Below are 21,092 nucleotides of genomic sequence, written 5' to 3'. Positions count from 1 at the left end.
TGAACCTGAGAAACTGAACTGTTTCTCACACTGCTGAAACTGTACATGTTGCTGAATACTTAGAGTCATAGCGTCAAAGATATACAGCATGGAAACAGACCCTTCGATCTAATTTGTCCATGCTGACCAGATATCCCAAATAAACCTAGGCTTATATGCCAGCATTTGGCCCACATCCCTCTAAACCCTTCTTATTCATGTACCCATTGAGGTGCCTTTTAAAATGTTGTCATTGTACCAGTCTCCACCACTTCCTCTAGCAGGTCATTCCATGCACACAACACCCTCTGCATGAAAAAGTTGCCCCTTAGATCTCTCCTAAATCTTTCTCCTCTCACCTTAAACCTATGCCGTCTAGTTTTGGACTCCCCCATTTGAATAGAAACAAATCATTCAATGCCATCTGAATGCCTCAATTGAACTTGTCTCCACCACACTTCCAAGTAGTGCATTCCATATCCCAACTACACAGTGTGAGAAATATTTTCCCCCACCCCCCAACCTTACATTTGCTTCTTTTGCAAAACCTGTTAAGACTGTGTCCCGTGGTTTTGTTTAATTTATTTAGGCGTAAGAACATTTTGTTTTTCCCTACCCACTCTGGCCAAATGCCATGATTTTGAAAACTTCTATCAAATTTCTCTTAGATTTCTCTTCTCCAAGGTAACCAGTCCAAGCTTCTACAATCATTCATTACAAGTGAAATTTTTGTTACTCATTTTTGCCCCCCTCCACTCCATTTTCATCATCCCCAAGAATCAACTGAAGCTGAAATTCAAAAAACGAGCAACTTACAGATTGATTTTCCAGGGTAGAGTTTGGCTTGTGGGTGACCAGGGACCATGGTCTCATTTACTGCCCTCAGATTTTCCAATTCACGCTTGATAATGTACTGCTTTTCTGCCATCGTCAGAAAATCACTGTCATCATCTGAAAACAAGAACATGCATTTATAAAGCACTTTCTAACATAGTAGCATGCTCTATGGTGTATTACAGGAGCAGTATCAGACAAAATGCGATGCTGAGCCACAAAGAAATATCTGGTCAAGCAGTCAAAAGCTTGGTGAAAGAGGCAAGTCTTAAAGCATGCCTTAAAAGAAGTGGAGAGAGACATGAGGATATTTTGGCAGAAAATGATGGGCAGAAAATGATGGACTTAAAAAGTGCTGGCAAATGAAGACACGGCCACCTAAAATTAGGAATACGTAGGAGACCAGAATGCGCATATTGGACTTTATTACAAGGGTAAGGTAGTGCTGCTATAATTGTACGAAGTTATGGTGAGGTTACATGCCGAGTGCTATATACGATTTTGGACTCTAAGTAAGGAAGGATTTACATGGTTCAGATATGTTCCAATTAAGTTATCCTATAAGAAGAAATTGAGCAGGCTAGACCCACACACTCTGGACTTTAGAAGAATGAGGGATGAACTCACTGAAATATGATTTTGAGAGAGCCTAACCGAATAAATGTTCCTCTGTTGGCTAGAAGGAAGACTACTGTCTCAGAATAAGACAAGATAATTAGGTCTAAGATGTAGCAAATTTTCTTTGCTCAGAAGAGTGAATCTCTGGCTTTCTCTGCTGCAAAGGGTTATTGATGTTCTGTCATTAGATACTTAAAAGTGACAAGATTAGGTTTAGACTCAAAGGGATAAAGAGGGAAAGTCAAGTTCAGATTAAGCTCTCCAACAATCTTATTGAATAGTGGAGAAGATTCCAGGGTAACATGGCCTACTTCTTACGTGTGTCCTCGTATTTTAAGGATATAGAGACAATGAAGGATTACAGGTTGGAGGAGGTCAGAGAGATTGGAAGAGATAGAGACCATGCATGGATTTCAAAACAAGGATGGGAATACTTTAAAAAAAATTTAAGTTATGTCAAACTAGGAGCCAACATACATCAACGAATACAAAAGGGTGGAGGGCAAGGAGGAGTTGGAATGACAAATTTTCAGATGAGTTCAAGTTTATAAAAGACTAAGATGGAAGGCTGGCCTGGCAAGTATTAGAATTGTTGCAAAGCAAAATTGTAGATCATGAACATGCAAAGACAGGTCTATGTAGAGTTAACAAATCTTAGTTGGAGCACAAAAATCTTGGCAATTAGAATGCTCACATTTTCCAAGAATCAACACAAAAAAAGTGATAATTAGGCTGTCCTAAAGTTCCAAGTGAATAATTCACACATGAATACTTCAAAATTAAACTTTATAAAATTAAATTTACTAATTACAGTGAGAAAATAGATTAACATATATGGTTAATGCATCAATGGGCAAGATTTTCCAGACAGTTGCAATCCCGCATTGTTTACCATTCTGGCCGTTGATTTTTGTGAACAAAGGGACCTCCACATTTCTTAAGGAGATTCTGTTTAAGTTTCCATTAGAAATAGCAGACCCGTACTTTCATTCTGACAGTTAGTTTTCAGCACTTGGGGGCTCGGGTAAGGTGTAGAAGACAGTCAAGTCCAGCCGTCCAGCCAACAGGAAGGGATATTCAGGTCCAGCAGAAAGGGTGTTAGATCGCAGAATGGATCTCAGGTTTGGTGGTGACAGCCTGGGATGGGGTGGCATGATTGTTGCTGATAGGAGGGAAGTCAGATCTGGTGTGGGCCTCAGAGAGGTTGCGGGGGGTGGGGGGGGGAAGGGTGGGGGGGGGGGGGGGGGGCGCGGTGAGGTGTGGTGTGGTTTCAAATGCAGATCAGGGCCAGGGTCTAGACTCCAGGGCGATTGATTCCAGGATGGGCTGTTACCGGGTCCCAAGGTTGGGTGGATGTATGGGGGAGTGGAGAATGCAGAGTCCCAGATTGTCGGGTGGGCAAGTGTTCTGGGGTTGTAGTTGGCTGTGCTTAAGTTAAGTGTGGTGTCTATTTAATAGTCTGACTCCTGAATAACTATTTAATTGTATCACATTTCCCCAGTAGACTAATTTTACTTAATTTCATCAGAACCATCCAAATTCTCCAACTTTTTCAGACTTCTGGAGGGTGGATTTCAACTCCTCAAAAATACTGTTCCTATTTAAGTTGACCCCCAGCTCTGGTCTAAAACCCAACTTTTACACAGATATATGGTACTCTACACTGATCAAATAAGATTTACACTTTTAGGACAAAACTAAAACGTCAAATGGAAGTTTAGCTTTGGATAGTCGCTGAATATTTGCTGACTGCACTTGAAAAAAGTGGTTGTCCAGACCACTCAACAGCTGTAGGGGGGTATATTAAAATCAGAGACAGTCACTTTCAGAGTTCACTCTCTTCTTCACTATCTTTTCCATTCACCTTTTGCAATGTGATTCTTCAGTTTCTTTTTATGCTAATGCTTGAGGGATTTATACTACATCAAATCCTAACATATGTCTTCCCTCCATACAGCTAACTTGGATCAAAATTTAAGAGCTGAATTAAAATATTTGCTACGCCATCAAGTCACTGCAAGAGCATAGCTACTGGAATTCAGTAACTGATTGGGACCAGTAGCACTAGCTGGATAATAAATATTTTGGTGCAGAATATTTTGGATCCTTGCAGGGGGTGAAACGAACTGCAACGTTACAATTTTTTTTTTTAAATACACAATGATGCTTACCTGTAAAATGTTTGTAATCCTCTCTATTGTTGTATGTAAAGACTCTCATTGATCCATCCTGAAATTCCTTAATGAAACCCAAGCTTTCAGCTCCAAGCAGTAGCCTTTTCCAAGATGCTCCGATAACATATACTTTGGAGTTTTCCTCCAAAGGTCTGATACTCAAATGAGCTCCTTTTAAAAGGAATAAATCCCACAATATGAAGGACTTACAGTAAATCAGCCAATTATCACCAATTCCATCAGTATCACTTTATTGACTATAATAGGTGCAACATACTAGTTATGTTATTTGATGCAAGTGTATAACATAAGTACAAGGCCAGCACTGCTTGTAACAAATGCAGTGCAATCTATTATGAACAAAGGTGCATAATATCATGAAACATAATTAGTTTATACACTTAAAAGGTCTTCCAAACAATTACTCAGATTTTGTTTTGCAAAAACAGATAGACTTGCTGATCATCAATTAGGCTGCACGGAGATTTGAGTAAAGTAGGGTACAGTTCTCAGGAGTGTAGCATTACTTTGAGATCCCAAGAACAGTGGGGAAGATCGGTCTCTGGATCTAGGAATGTCGATTAGTATCCCAGCATCAAGAAAAAAAGTTGAGGTCGAGAGGATTGTGAGCATGAGGAGAGAATCCCAGGATCTCAGTGGGATGACTAAGAAGAGTCTGCAAACCTTTATGCAGCTTCTGTACTGTTGTCAGTGCACTTTTGCAGAAAACGTGAGGGACGCCAGGAGAAACATTGTTCAGTATTGAGTGAGGCCGAGACAATTTTATGAGCCTGAAGAAGCGTTAACAGAACTAGAACTGCCCTTTCAGACCAAAATGCATCATTTCCAAACTATTTCAGGTGTCAGCCACTTCTCTCGACCTGTCTACACCCCTTTTTGCTTATCTGCAAACAACCCAGGCCCCATCACCATTTACCTAAATAGTTTTTAATTTTCTGTTCCTCGCATTAAATATGGTGTGTGGGAGTTACCCCCACCCACCTTTTCTTTTATACAAAAGGAAGGGAAGTACTGTAGACAGTGAAAACCTGAAATAAAGACAGAGAAACATCCTGGAAAGCAGGCAGCATTGGTACAGACAGCAACAGAGTTAATGGACCTGATATTTAGCTCACATGAATGAATCATAGAATCCCTGGAGTGTGTAAAACAGGCCCTTCGACCCAACAAGTCCACACCGACTCTCAGGGCATCCCACCAGACCCATCCCCTTATAATCAACCTCATCTACACATCCCTGATCACTACGGGCAATTTAGCATGGTCAGTCCACCTAGCCTGCACATCTTTGGACTGTGGGAGGAAACCGGAGCACCCGGAGTAAACCCACGCAGACACGGGGAGAATGTGCAAACTCCACAGACAGTCGCCCCAGGGTGGAATCAAACCCGGGTCCCTGACGCTGTGAGGCAACAGTGCTAACCACTGAGCCAATGCGTTGAGTAACTTAGAATCTCACCCAATGTTTCAGGTCAGTTTTGATGAAAAGCCTCCAATCTGAAATGTGAACTCTGCTTTCTTCTCCACAGAGGCTGCCTGGCCTGCTGAGTACTTCCAGCATTTTCTGTTTCTATTACATTTATGAAACACTCTTAACATAGTAAAACACAGTGAAATGAGGCATTACACAACAACAATTAACAAAGAAAAATGACCCATTTTTAAAAAGTTGACCGTTTCCAGCATCTTTATTTTAAAATCAAGTGGCTTTTGCATTCGAGACAAAATGTTTTTGATTTTTGTTGAATCAAAAAAGCAAGCATATTCCAGACCAAAATCCCCTTCAGTTTTTTGTCAAAATACACAATAACTGTAAAGAAATTCAGACCAATAGATGTACATGTGTGGCACACTTACCGCCCAAGTGCTTTGCATCTTTGATTTTTTGAATTAGCCATTCTGTCGTCTCCTCTCGAGTATCTTTGGCAAGCTCTAGTATTACTAGTGGTGTAAAAATAAATTCAACACCTTCAGAAACTGAGCTCTTTCTTTTCATTCTTGCAGCACGTTCTGTCAATATTCATTTGTTTTAGTGGAACATTAAGAACAGCACTGCTACATGTGGTCGGTGCAGCCACAATACCACCTGTAGAAATAAAAACTTCTAAAGTCATTATGTATGAGAAGAAATCTTGCCTGAAAACAGACATGTGCCATTTCTTCTGTCCAAAATGACAGCCAAACACATTGGTTTCACATCTCTTCCAAAAGATGTCACAGCACCTTTAGCACTAAAAAACCCCCTTGCCAGGTACATCAATTTAGAGCTCATGCTCAAACCCCTGGGGTGTGGTTTGAAACGACAACATCCTTACTCACAGACAAGCAAGCTATTAATTGAGCCATGAATGACAATTAATTAAGTCTTAAACTCAGCTACAGAATCCAAACTTGCTTTTTCTTTGGTGTTGCAGGTTCAGCATTGTTTGCTACAGACATGAACTGTGATCTCTAATCAGCTATGTACTCCTGCTGTACAATATCATGTGTGCCCAGAGCCATAACATTAGAATCTTGGATTTTACAGCACAGAAGATGGCTTTTCAGCCCATCATGCCTGTGATGGTCAAAAAGAATTTATCTTTTCAAATTCCATGTTCCAGCACTTGGCCCATAGCCTCGTATGTTATCGCATTTGAAGTGCTAACTTAAATACTTCAAATGTCTTCAGGGTACTGCCTCTACCACTCTTAAGCAGGGACTTCCAGATACCCAATATCTGTGTGAACTTTTTCCCCTCAATCCCCTGTAAACCTCCGTCTCCCTGCCACAATTCTGTGTCCCCTGGTATTAACTTGTCTACCAAGGGAAATCTTTCTCCTTATTTATGCCCCTTGGTCACCTTCACCCACCTAAGCACCTCCTCAACGCCCCAAATCCGCCAGCATTCTCTGCTCCAAGAAAAACAACTCCAGCCCTTCTAGTCACTCTTCACAGCTAAATCGTTCCACAAGACCATAGATATAGGAGCAGAATTAGGCCATTTGGCCCATCGAATCTGCTCCGCCATTCGATCATAGTTGACACGTTTCTCAACCCTGTTCTTCTGCCTCCACCCTGTAAACCTTGATCCCATTACTAATCAAGAACCAACCAAAGCAACATCCCAGGGAATCTCCTTTGCACTACAGGTTGCAAATCACATCCTTTTATAATGGTGACTAGAACTTCTCACAGTACACCAGTTGTGACATATCTAACGTTGCATATAGCCCATGACAATCTCCTTGCTGTTATGATTAATGCCTTGACCAATAAAGGCAAGCAACTCATGCTTTCTTAACCACCTTACCTATCTACAGACATGCACCGCATGGTCCTTCTAATCCTTATTTGTGATCTCACATGTACCCCACATACAGATTTAGAATCCCTACAGTGTGGAAGCAGGCCATTCTGCCCATCAAGCTACGCCAACCCTTCGAAAGGCATCCCAGCCAAACTCTGACCCACTACACTATCCCTGGAACCCTGCATTTCCAATGATTAATCCACCTAGTCTACACATGGATCTACAGATCCCTTGACAGTATGGGCAATTTAGCATGGCTAATTCGCCTAACTTGCACATCTTTGGACTGTGGGAGAAACACACACAGACACATGGCTAACAAGCAAGCTACACACAGACAGTTGCCTGATGCTGGAGTCAAACCCAGGTCCCTGGCACTGTGAGGCAGTAGCGCTAACCACTGAGCCACTGTGCTTCTATGTTTCAGAAGGTGAAGTTATTAAAACACCAGTGAGATTAGACTTATTTTAAAAGCAAATTACCCTCCATGCTGAATGGCTCCTTACTACAGGCCATACCATCTTACCAATGAACCTTATCAGTAAACTAACTACTGCTATACTAGAAAGTGAAGCTTCTTTAATTCTGATGGTTATAAATTGCAGTGAAGCTGCAAACCTACAGTTTTTCATTCCCCAAAGAAAGACAGAGTTCAACAGATTTCTGAAGAAGGGTCTAGGCCCGAAACGTCAGCCTTCCTGCTCCTCTGATGCTGCTTGGCCTGCTGTGTTCATCCAGCTCTACGCCTTGTTATTTCAGAGTTCAACAACAACTTTCTTTAACTAGCATTAGCTGAAAGAGTTGGCAAAAAAAATTCCAACTTTGAACAATGCATCTTCCTACTTTAGCAAGGCCTCCAATTGTGCTTGAGGAATGGAAGCAATGAAGGAACAAAGGTAGGCTATTCTGCAAGGTGCCACATTTAAAAAAAAAGGCTACTGCACAACACAGGAACTCAACAAATTGGGAGATTTGTACTAGTGTGGATTTAGGATTAGTTGTTACACAGAAGACAGTCAGATTAATGGGTCTTTTTCAGATTGGAAGCAAATAACTAATGGAGTGCTATAAGAATCCGTCCTTGTTTCTCAATCATTTATTATCTATATTAATGACTTGGAGAAGGCCAGAGTGTAACATATCCAAATTTGGTGATGCTACAAAAATAAGTGGGGGGGCACATTGTGCCACAAACATAGGAATCTGCAAAATGACACAGCTAGATTGAGTGAGTGGATAAAAACTTGGCAGGTGAATTTAATGTAGGAAAATGAGAGATAGGAGAAAATCAGGAAGAATTGGAAGGCAGACTCTTAGTTGGAGACAGGAATTTGGACGTTCTTGTACATGAAAATTTCGCAAGCACGTAGAGTAAGTAGCATTGCCTCTCATGTTGTTCCCAGCTGAGGGGGCTTCCCACAGCAGTGAATTCCTGAAGCGAAAACTGATGCCACGACCATCATTTGCATATAGATCGCCACGTGTGGAACCTTGGAGCAGCTGTGCTTGTGCGCAGCAAAGCAGGAACATTGGCAGCATGTAGTTAAGGTGCCAAATGGAACTTTGGCCTTTATCACTAGGGGGTTTAAAAAAAAGGAAAGTTTTATTATAACTGTACTAGGTGTTGGTGGGTTGCACCTAGAGTACTGTTCACAGTTGTGATCCCCATACTTAAGGCAGGCCACTGGAAGCAGTTCAAGAGATATTCAGACTGTTGAGGACTACGATAAGCTGCCGTGAAAGTGGATTCAAGTCCCACCTGCTCCAGTGGTGTGGAATAATATCTCTGAACAAATTGACTCAAAAATAACACATAGCAGACCCCAAGGATTCATGTGGTGCAGTGACAGCATCCCTACCTCTGAACCAAGAGACCTAGGGTTCAAGTCCCAACTGCTCCACAGGTTTGTGATAACATCTCTAAACAGATTGATTAGAAAATAAAGACCTAGTTGGGCTTTGCGCTGATTACAGTGCGGCCACTCTCTCAGTGGAAATGGTTCCCTCCATCCAGGGGGATACTGACTAAAGGCCTGCCAACTGGACAGGGGATAGAATAGCCTGAGACATTAGAACTGGTAGAAATACACCACAAGAGCACCTGGATCTGTTTTCTAATTCCAGTGTACCAAAATTTCACTATCTGCCATAGGCAGGGGTGGATTTGGGTCTCTGGGTGACTAATCTGATAAATTTACCACCACATCATTGCCTCCCTCCACATCTGCTTTGTTTTAAAAAAAAACTTATCATAGTTCTGCTTTATTTTTCTTTTCATACTTAGGAGTGCTATCAAGAGCTTTATAGAATACCTCCAATCCCTGCAAAGGCCAACCGAGAATTTACTATCTCCACCCAAAGACAGGGTGTGGCATCAATTGGGTGCAGCTCAATAAGACATGTACATTAACTTCTTCAAAACCATTGCCCATACAACTGGCCTGAGCTGCACAAAGAGATTTCGCAGTAAAGGTGTTTGAGGTCACATTTCCACCAGATGTACCACGTCAGGTTGGCAGGCCTTTGGTCAGTATCTGGCTGGATGGGATCCATTTACACTGAAGACGCACAAAAACAACAGCCCTCCCATTCCCAAAACCCATTAGCAATGCCGAACGCCCTAAGAGACACACCCCAACCTCATACTCACCGACTTCTAAGGTCTCAGACGCTCAGCAAGCGCTCATCCAACCGGATAAGGGGAGGATCCAGGTCCGGATGTCAATCAAGGCTCGTCCCGCATTACGTTACCGGTCATGTGTCAGCGCTCCGCCCGCGTTACCATGGAAACGCGTCCTGCCCTGTCACAGCGGAGCTCGCGCTGATGTACAAGCTCCTAGACGGTGTAAATGCATGAAGCTCCAGTCAATGTAAATGCATGGGACTTCAGACAATGTAAATACATGGGACTGCAGTCAATGTAAATGCATGGGACTGCAGTCAATGTAAATGCATGGGACTCCAGTCAGTGTAAATGCATGGGACTTCAGACAATGTAAATGTATGGGACTCCAGTCAATGTTCGTGTGTGAAGCTCCAGTCGTTGTTAATGCATGGGCATTCTCGTTGGTGTCCCAGTCAATGGGGCTCCCAGTAACTGTTAACATCTGTGGCTCTCGGTTGTTGTTAATGCCTGGAACTCCACTCAGTGCAAATGTGTAGGACTCTCAGTTGGTGTTAATGTTTGGGGTTCAGTTCATGCTAATATATGGGTGCAGTTAGTGTTAATGCATGGAGCTGCCAGTTGACGTTAATGCTTGGGATTTTCGGCAGCAATGACTCATCAAACCCCATGCATGAACCCCTTTGCCACTGCAACATTTTCCAACCAATTAAGATTTGTAATCAATTATAGAACCAAGTTGCAGTTTAATTTATTCTGAACAATCAGCAATAATTTTTTTCTCTATCATAATTCCTGTTTTGTGTTCAGACTCTCACATTTCTTAGTAGAATTAAAAATGTACATATGTATATCTTGCCTTTTATGACATTAGGATATCATAAAGCATTTTACAACCAGTGAAGTGCTTTTAAAAAGTTGACACTTTTTGTAAATGGAGGAAACCCAGGAATCCATTTGCACATAGCTCGCTCCCAGATCACCTGCATTTGTGATCTTAGGAAGAGCAGACAAAGAGATATAAACTAACATGATTACACCTACACAAGATGCATTTGTAAAGACTAATTTGGTGGTGAGTGGAGTGAAAGCCTAAATGAACAGGTTCAAATTGTTTTCCTTTCAGATTTTTTTTACATTTATTCACAGGATGAGGGTGTCACTGGCTAGGCAGTATTTATTGCCCAACCCTAGTTGCCCAGAGGGTAGTTAAGAGTCAACCACATTGCTGTGGGTCTGGAGTCACATGTAGGCCAGACCAGGTAAGGATGGCAGTTTCCTTCCCTAAAGGACATTAGTGCCAGATGAGTTTTTCCTGACAACCAACAATGGATTCATGGCCATCATTAGACTCTTAATTCCAGATTTTTATTGAATTCAAATTCCACCACCTGCCAGGGCAGGATTTGAACCCAGGTTCCCAGAACATTACCTACGTTTCTGGATTAACAGTCCGGCAATAATACCACTAGGCCATTGCCTTCCCTAATCAGATACAGACTTGAAGGCAATAATGCATTCAAATACTAAAACAAAGAACTGCAGATAGACCCATAGAGTAGTAAAGATATACAGCACAGAAAAAGACCCTTTGGTCCAATCCATCCATGTCAACTAGATATTCTATATAAATCTAGTCCCATTTGCCAGCATTTGGCACATATCCCTCTAAACCCTTCTTATTCATATACCTTTTAAACGTTGTAATCATATCAAACTCCAGCAGTTCTTCTGGCAACTCATTCCATACACGGACCACCCTAGGTGTGAAAAAGTTGCCCCTTAGGTCCTTTTTATATCTTTCCCCTCTCACCTTAAATCTATGCCCTCTAGTTTTGGACTCCGCTACCCTGGGAAAAGACCTTATTCACCTTATCCATGCCCCTCATAATTTTATAAACCTCTATAAGGTCACCCCTCAGCCTCCGATGGTCCAAGGAAAATAGCCCCAGTCTATTCAGCTTCTTCCTATAGCTTGAATCTCCAACCCTAGCAACATCCTTGTAAATATTTTCTGAACCATTTCTAGTTTCACAACATCTTTCCGATAGGATGGAGACCAGAATTGTATGTAATACTCCAGAAGTGGCCTAACCAATGTCTTGTACAGCCACAACATGACCTCCCAACTCCTATACTCAACGCACTGACCAAAAAAGGCGAGGATAACAAACACCTTCTTCACTATTCTATCTACATGCAATTTAACTTTCAAGGAACTATGAACCTGCACTCCAAGGTCTCTTTGCTCAGCAACACTCCCCAGAACCTTATCATTAACTGTTTAGGTCCTACCCTGATCTGCCTTTCCAAAATGCAGCACCTCACATTTATCTAAATTAAACTCCATCTGCCACTTGTTGGCCCACCTGCCCATCTGATCAAGATTCCGTTGTACTCTGAGGTAACCTACTTTGCTGTCCACTACACTGTCAATTTTAGTGTCATATGCAAACTTACTAAACGTACCTCCTATGCTCACATCCAAATCATTTATTTAAATTGCTGGAGATCTGAAAAAAGATTGCTAGAGAAACTCAGCAGGTTTAGCAGCATCTGTGGAGAGAAAACAGAGTTGACATTTCAAGTCCAGCAACCCTTCTTCAGAATTGATAGCAAATAGGAAAAGGTATTATTTACACATCCTTTCCCCATCAAGGTGGTCTTAGGTCTCCCCGTGGCTTCCTGGAAAGAAGACCTGAACCATTCGCCTCCACCAACACCCTCCTCCATCTGGCTGAACTCATCCTCACTTTGAACAACTTCTCCTTCAACTCCTCTCACTTTCATTGATCAAAGGTGCGTTTTTAGGATATGCATGGGCCCCAGTTATGCCTGTCTTTTTGTGGGGTACGTGGAACATTCCTTGTTCCAGTCCTACTTCGTCCCTCCCCACAACTCTTTCTCCAGTACAGCAATGACTTAATTGGTACTGCTTCTGTCTCTCATCTGAATTTGGAAAAGTGTATCAATTTTGCTTCCAATTTCACCCATGCTCTCACCTTCACCTGGTCCATCTATGACTCCTTCCTTCTCTTCCTCGACATCTCTGTATCCATTTCTGGGGATAGGCTAGCCACATATATCCATTACAAATTCACTGACTCCAACAGTTACCTTGACTACACCATGCTTTCTGTAAGGATTCCATTGCATTCACCAAGTTTCTCCATCTCTGTTACATCTGTTCTGATGATGCCATCTTTCTCAGAAATGTTCATCTTTTTCCTGAACAGAAGATTCCCCACCAAGTGGTTGACAGGACACTCAGCCATGTCCAACCCATTTTCCACATTTATGCTCTCACTGCTTCTCTTCCATTCCACTATGCCAATACAGTCCCCTGGTCCTCATTTTCCAGTTGTCTGCCACTTCAGCACACCACTGTGTTCCCTGGCCGACATTTCCATCTCAAGCCTTCAGCAGTACTCCAGCAAGACTCAACACAAGCTGGAAGAGCAAGTTTAATCATTTTAGAACATGGACACCTCCTTCCATGTCTTTTACCCACCCCGACATCCCAGGTCTATCATGACTTGAATTACTTTCAGCACAGCTGATCCATTTTTACTTGCACTTTGCATTCATCAGTCAGAGCGTTGAGTACAGGAGTTTGGACATCATGTTACTGCTGTACAAGACATTGGTAAGGCCACATTGGAGTACTGCATACATTCTGGTCACTTTGCAATAGGATGAATGTTATTAGACTGGAAAGTGTGCAAAAAAAGATATACAAGGATGTTACCAACATTGGAGGGCTTGAGCTATTTAGACTGGAACATTTTACTCTGTGAAGGAAGCTGAGGGGTGATCTTATAGATGTTTATAAAATCATGAGGGGCATAGGTAAGGTGAATAGCCAAGGTCTTTTCCCCAGGGTGAGTGAGTCCAAAACTACAGGGCAGAGAGGTTTAAGTTGAGAGGGGAAAGACTTAAAAGGACCTGAGGGCAACTTTTTCACATAGAGGGTGGTGCGTATGTGGAATAAACTGCCAGAGGAAGTGGTAGAGGCAGGTACAATTACAACATTTAAAAGACATTTGAACAGGTACATGGATAGAAAAGGTTTAGATGGATATGGGCCAAATGCAAGCAAATGGGACTAGTTCAGTTCAGGAACACTGGTTGGCAAGGACAAGTATGACCCTATGATTCTATAACTCAAAACCCCCATTATCACCTATCCAGCTTATTTTTTTCCTGCTTTACTACCTCAATCCATTTGTTTGCCTAACTTTCTTTTTCTCTCAACAAAAAAAATGGAAGAACTGCAGTTGCTGGAAATCAGAAGCAAAAGCAGAAATTACTGGAGAAAATGAGCACATTTCTCTCCTCAGATGCTGCCAGGCCTGCTGTGTCTTTCCAGCAATTTCTATTTATTTTCTCTCTTTGGGCTTCCTCTTCACCTATCTGCACATTCCTTTCCCCACATCCCACTTAGCCCATCATCACCCTTTCCTATCTGCTATCAGTTCTGAAGAAGGGTCACTGAACTCAAAATGTTAACTCTGTTTTCCCTCCACAGGCACTGCAAGACCTGGTGAGTTTCTTCAGAAATTTCTGTTTTTAAATGCATTCAAAGACCTTAGACAGAAAAGGAAAGTTGGATGTGGACAATAACTAAGTGATAGCAGCTGAGCCAAGGAGTGTTATTTTTAAAGATCGAACAATGATGGTCATTTGTAATGGAGGTAGAGGATGATGAAAGGAAACTATCGGTGATGTCACCTAGCACAGAGTCGAGGAAAGGATATTGAATGAGGAGATGTGTAGGACAGATCAAGATAGAAAGAACCATAGAATCATACACTACATAAGAGGCTCTTTGGCCCATTAAATCCATGCTGCCAAAAATATACTACCGCCTACAATGGTCCCACTTTCCTGCAATAGGCCTGCAGCCTTGAATTTTATAGCACTTCAAGTGGAAACTTTTGTATTGACATGAGTGTGGAGAAAATGGAAATGGAGAAACTAAGTCCAGTCCAGCAGATAAAAAAAGTAAGAGCAGGAGTAGGCCATTCTTGAGCATGCTTTACTAATCTAGATCATGGCTGATCATCTACCTCAATGCTATATTCCAACGTTATCTCCATATTCCTTGATGTCATGAGTGAATAGAATGTTATCATTCTCTTTCTTGAACTTACTTGATGGCTAAAACCATAGTCCCCTGGGGTAGAGAATTCCAAAGATTGACTACCCTTTGAGTGAAGAAGCTCTTCCTCATCTCAATGCCAAACGGCTTTCTTTTTACTTTAAGATGTGTCCTCTGGTTCTAGACTCACAGCCAGGGGAAATGTCCTTATTACATCCACACTGCCTATCCCTTTAAGAATTTTGTAAGTTTCTATGAGATTGTCTCTAATTCTTCTGAATTCCAGAGAATACAAGGCAATCTCCTCAAAGGACAGTTTCACCAACAGTGGACTAGGAATCCGCCTTAATTCCTCTATGGAAGATAGATCCCTCCTTAGACAAGTGGCTAGATCTGTGCAAAAACTCAGGCACAGTCTCACCATTGTTGTGTATAATTGGACCATCTTCAATTGAATCAAATTGATAAAGGCTGATATACCATTTGACTTCCAAATTGTTTGTGGCACATGGTGCTAACTTTCAGTGACATACGAACAAGGAAACATAGGTACCTTTGGACAGTGATGTTTTCCGATCTTTCACCATTTAAGAAATGTTTCGCACCTCTATTCCTCCTACCAAAATGGATAACCTCACATATATTCACATTATATTCCATCAGCCATGCCATTCTCTCAGCCTGATTAAATTCCCTTGAAGCCTCTTTGAATTCTTCACACAACTTGTATTTCCACCGAGTTTTATATTTTCTGCAAACTTGGAAATATTACAATTGGCCCCACATGCAAATCAATGATATAATTTGTGAACTGCCCAGGCACTGATCGTTTCATTTTTTAATCTTTCATGGGATGTGTTCACTGGCTAGACCAGCATTATCACCAATCCCTAAGTATCAACCATATTGCTGAGGGTCTGGAGTCACATGTATGCCAGAACAGGTAGGCTCATCAGTTTCCTTCCCTAAAGGACATTAGTGAGCCAGATGGACTTTCATGGCAATTGACAATGGTTTCATGATTGTCATTAGACCCTTAATACTATTTAATTATAAATTCAAACACAGGTCCCTGAACATTACTGGGTGTCTGGATTAATAGTCTAGTTATCATCCCAAGAGGCCATTGCTTCTGCTGGTCACAGCCAGGAAATCTGAGAATGATCCATTTGTTCCTACTTTCCGCTTTCTGCCTTTTAAAAAATCCTCAATCCACACTGGTCTAGTACCCCCAATTCTGTGCTCTTTAATTTTGTTTACCAACTTCCTGTGTAGGAATTTGTCAACAACAATCTGAAAATTCAAATATATCACATCCACTGATTTCTCTCTTTTGACTCTGCTAGTTGCATCCTGAAAAGGTTTGTCAAATACGATCTACCTTCACAAATCCATGTTAATCCTGTCCAATCAGACAGTTATTTTCTAAATATCCAGTGATCATATCCTTTATGATAGATTCTAATATTTTCCCTTCTACTGATATCATGTTAACAGATCCGCAGTTCCCGGTTTTCTCTCTCCCCTCTTTTGTAAACGGTGTGGTTATATTTAAAACCTTTCAATTCACATGCAAAAGACAAAGTAGAATACATCAGGAAGCTAGACAGAAGTTAATAAATGAGTTTCTATAAATATTTTTAAAAAGGAAAGAACATTGGTCCTACAGAAAGCGAGCCATGAGAATTAATAATGAAAAATAAGGAGATGGTAGAAGAATTGAACTGGTATTTTGCATTGGTCTTCAATATGGAAGATACAAGTAATCCCAGAAGCAGCTACAAATCATGAAATAAAAGAGAGAAAAGTAGTAATGAGTACAGCTGAAGACGGACAAGTACCCAGGTCCTAATGGACTTCAACCTAGGGTCTTAAAAGAAGTAGCTAGTGAAATTGATGATGCATTGATTTTAATTTTCCAGTACACCCCAGATTTGGGTAAGGTCTCAATAAATTGGAAGACAGCAAATTTAATTTCCCTATTCAAAAGGGAGAACAGAAAACAGGAAACTGCAGACCAGGTAGCCAAGCCATGGGTAAAAAATATTGTTAGAGCAATTATAGCAGAGCACTTAGGTAACTTCAAGGTAAGGAAAGATGTTGTGAAACCTTAAAGAGGCCATTGGTGGCATGGTGGCTCAGTGGTTAACACTGCTGCCTCACAGCACCAGGGACCTGGGTTCAGTTCCAACCTTGGGCAACTGTATGTGTGGAGTTTGCATGTTCTCCCTGTGTCTGTACAGGTTTCCACCAGGTGCTCCAGTTTCATCCCACAGTCCAAAGATGTGCAAGTTAGGTGGATTGGCCATGCTAAATTGCCCATAGGGTTCAGGGATGTGTAGGTTAGGTGCTTTAGCCATAGGAAATGCAGAGTTACAGGGATAGGGTAGGGTTTGGGTCTGGGTTGGAGGTTCGGTGTGGACTTGTTAGGCCGAATGACCTCTTTCTACACTATGGGGATTCTACGATGATTCATTTACAGATATTCTATTCCCCATAAGCAACTTTATTTTTATTCTATCTGAATTCCCTCTTATGTTCCCATGCTCCCAACAAGCAAGTTTGAACACTTTCCAACAATACTAACAAATCTCACTCCAAGGCTATTAGTTCCAATCCTGCTGAAGTGTAACCCGTCTTCTTCATACTCGTCCAATCTGCCCCTGAACTAGGTCCAATGCCCTAGCAGTGTGAAACCCTCTCCCCTACACTATTTGTTTCAAGCCATGTATTCATATGCTCCATCTTCCTATTTCTGAGCTCACCAGTACATGGTACTGGGAGCAAACCTGAGATTGTTTCCTTAAGTAGAGGTCCAGCTTTTCATTCTCTCATTTGGTTCCCTAAATTCTGCATTCAGGATATCACCTCTCCTTTGACACGACATTGTGAACCATAAATTTTGACTCTTCATCCTCCCCCCAAATGAATGTCCTGCAGTTGCTCTGTGACATCCTGGATTCTGACACCAGGAAGACACCATACTGTTCTGGAGTCATGTCTATGGCCACAAAGTTGCCATCTGTTTCCCCTATGTATTGAATTGCCTACCACTATTGCCCTTCAATTCTTCTTCCTCCCAGCCTGTGCAGTTGAGCTATTTGTGGTGTCCTAAGCTTGGGTCTTGCTCCATTCCTCACAAGAATCAATGTCCCCACCCGTGTCCATATTGGAAAACTGGTTAGTGCATGAGATGGATACTAACAGAACAAAGACAGAGACTGACAATAACAAACCAGTTACTGGGTAATAATACAGATGAATTGGAGAATGTGTTCAAAAATTTAGCTTTGTACAGTAGCAGTACATGCCCCTGTGATGGAACAGCTCCACTTACTAAATAAAACTGCCCTAGGCAACAAAAGAGTTGAGAAGTATCGTAAAAATAAGGAAAGAGTGTGCAAAAATGCAAAGAATAGTGTAGATCTGGAGACCTGAAAAGATATAAAGTGCAGCTTAGGATGACAAATATAATAGCAAGATCTCTGGGAATATGAAGAGAAACATTCAAGGCATATCAAGATTAATTGAAAACATTTTCACAACAATATTAGAAAAGATAGTTAATGGTAATGTGGGCCCTCTAGTGGGTAATGTTGCAAATTAAAATATGGAAAAATTAGAATTGTTGAATAATTAATTACTTTTTGCCAGTCTTGACAGTAGAATAAGTGGATTAAAAAATTGACATTCCAGAGAAACTAATATCAAATCAAGGACTGGAATGCACTACACCCGAATGAGAAAATTATATTTTAAGAAACAGTGCTGGACTTCCAAATCCCAAGACCTGATCAATGAATTCCACAACAGAGGTTTCAAGGAAATAGGAGAGGAATTCACACTTTTCTTTAGTTATAATCTCCCAAAGCTCTCACAATTCAGCAATGGCCTGTCACATTCAAAGCTCACAAAGATAAATTAATAATATAAGAAATATGAGTGGGAAAACCAGGGATATACCAGATGTTGGTCTAACATCTGCCATGAAGAAGTTATCAAAATCTAAAATTAAGGTCAGCCTAAGCACCTAGAGATATTGGCACTGATTAGAGAGAACTAACAAGGATTTGTAAAGCCCAGTTCACGACGAATTAAACTAATTGAATCTGTTGAGGAAATAACTGAAGTAAATGGGGTTCAGTTAACTCTGTTGGCTGGATGTTCAGTGTGTAGTACAGAATGCCAGAATAGTTCTTGTTCCAGGTGAGATAGACTTGAGATGTACTTCCTCTCCCTGCCCTTCTAAGTGCAGAACAATGACAAATAACCACTAACAAAAATTCCAAAAAGACTCAAAAAAGGAGTTAGATCAAGGGAAGAGTTCCTTAATACATCAGCTAGGGAATAAAATGCTGCCATCAAAAACTATGGGATCAATGCATTCTATGCCAATTGTCCACTCATTCTCTGTTAACAGTGAATGCCCCCCCAACTGTCATTGCTTGTATACATTTCCTTTATATTCAGCCATTGTATCATAATCTAAACTATTGATTTGTAATAAACAGACTAAACTATATTAAAATTACTTACAAATAGTTGATTGCCAACTCAAAATTTTACAGATTTCAACTGATGTCATTTACGTCATCTTCCAGAAGGTATTCAATGACATTCCATGTAAGATCCTGTAAACTAAAACTAAAGCTCGTGGAATTAAAGATAAATTGTTGACTTGATTGACCAAGTGTTCCAGAGTTCTAATTCACACCAGGTTCTGTGTTTTTTGTTCATTCACAGGACGAGGGCGTCGCTGGCTAGGCAGCATTTATTACCCATCCCTAATTGCCCAGAGGGCAGCAATGAGTCAACCACATTGCTGTGGGTCTGGTATCACATGTAGGCCAGACCAGGTAAGGATGGCAGTTTCCTTCCTTAAAGGACATTAGTGAACCAGTTGGGTTTTTCTGACAATCAACTATGGATTCACAGTCATCATTAGATTCTTAATTCCAGATATTTATTGAATTCAGATTCCACCATCTGCCATGGTGGGATTCAAACCCGGGTTCCCAGAACATTTTCTGGGTCTCTGGATTAACAGTCGAGCAATAATACTACAAGGCCATCGCCTTCCCCTAATCACACATCACCCCTTTCAGACTCACAAGGGCTCTCAATCAGCACTGATTTTCAAATCTCTCCATGCTCTTCTCCCTCTTTGCACTCTGTCTCTGCACTCCTGCAGCTCCACACCCTCTGAGATATCTGCTATTGCTAACACTGCTCATTTACATGTCCCTAATTTTAATCACTGCACCATTGGTGGCCATGTCCTTAGCTGCCTAGACCCTAAACTTTGGAATTCCCTGTCTAAACATCCCTGCGTCTCTTTCTTCCTTTAAGATTCTCCTAATAAAATAATCTAGGATTGGGGTGGCTCCATCTTTGTGATGTCTCACTATTGTAACTGTGGAATTGGGGTTCCTCCCTGGTGTATCAGGATTAGAATCTCTCACTAGAATATCCATGGATTTCAGTTGGTGCCTTAAGAAACCCATACAGTTGTATTAATTCCCTGCTATGTCCGTGCAGATGCAGGTATTTTATTTATGACAGGCAAATAATATACTGTCCCAAGTTGTTGAGTGCTTGCATGGACAAGAATGTTTGCCTCTCTTTGATCTGATTCATTCGACAACTTGTTTTTGCAAGCTCTGATATTTAAAAAATGCCTGAAGAAAATCTATCATTTGTCTAAAGGAAGAATTATGCTCCATTTGCTTTATAACTCCTCCTTCAGGATTGATAAAATAAATAGAAGAGTGAACTGTAGAAAATAAAAGGAAATTAAGAGAAATTTGACTGTGAAGATAGCAGCATCTGGAATGAATGTGAAAATGTGCCTAGAAGCATTGGTAAATTCATTTTGATTGTGTTAACGTTTGAGAGTTAATCTGAAGAGTTAATCTGAAGAGACAGATTGATGAAAAGAAGGAAGAGAGTTAAAGATTCCATAGGTGTATAGGAAATGTTTGTAAGGAAAAACATAACCAAAGTAAAAATCTGGTTCTATTAAAGGTGAACTATGAAAATTATAATGGAGAATAAGAAAATTGCAGACATTTAACAAGGACTGTAATTTACATCTATGTCCTCAACAGAAGTAACAAAAACAATCTGGAAACAGTGGAGAACCTGTAGTCAAGATAATAAAGAACTTGAAGCAATTGTGTTAATACAAACATAATGCTGGATAAATTATCTTTCTTCGTTAGTTGTCTACTTGATGTCAGGTCTAACTCATAGCACTATATTCCCCGCACAGGGGAAGGCAAAAAGGCAGCTTCTGAATCCACCCCAGTCAGAACAGGCTGTTGGCACCAATTTCATTCACATTGGCTGTCTAGTCAATTAAGCCAGGTTATTCTTCCCTGAGGAGCACTGTAGGACCAGATGGATTTTTTACAACAATCATTGCTTGGTCAGCAGTAGACCAGTTTTTTT

General features: G+C 41.0%; 2 protein-coding genes across 2 annotated transcripts in view; one reads left to right on the top strand and one right to left on the bottom strand.

The window, feature by feature from the left end:
• Window positions 1-9,736, bottom strand: part of ano10a (anoctamin 10a) — a 60,399-nt gene extending 50,663 nt beyond the window's left edge. Inside the window, exons 1-4 of the mRNA XM_048595847.1 lie at window positions 9,569-9,736; window positions 5,484-5,712; window positions 3,603-3,776; window positions 796-930 (exon numbers count right to left, since the gene is read on the bottom strand). Of these exons, the coding sequence (XP_048451804.1) occupies window positions 796-930; window positions 3,603-3,776; window positions 5,484-5,622 (448 nt within the window). The 5' untranslated portion in view covers window positions 5,623-5,712; window positions 9,569-9,736. The remainder of the gene's footprint in view (window positions 1-795; window positions 931-3,602; window positions 3,777-5,483; window positions 5,713-9,568) is intronic.
• Window positions 9,637-21,092, top strand: part of LOC125482922 (interleukin-17C-like) — a 19,898-nt gene continuing 8,442 nt past the window's right edge. Inside the window, 2 exon segments of the mRNA XM_048595714.1 lie at window positions 9,637-9,744; window positions 20,459-20,503. Coding sequence (XP_048451671.1) covers window positions 9,637-9,744; window positions 20,459-20,503 — 153 coding nt within the window.

The sequence above is a fragment of the Rhincodon typus genome, chromosome 4 (assembly GCF_021869965.1).
Source record: "Rhincodon typus isolate 14 chromosome 4, sRhiTyp1.1, whole genome shotgun sequence".
NCBI lineage: Eukaryota > Metazoa > Chordata > Chondrichthyes > Orectolobiformes > Rhincodontidae > Rhincodon > Rhincodon typus.
Note: the sequence above shows the minus strand (reverse complement) of the source record. Positions and strands in the feature narration are given on the sequence as shown.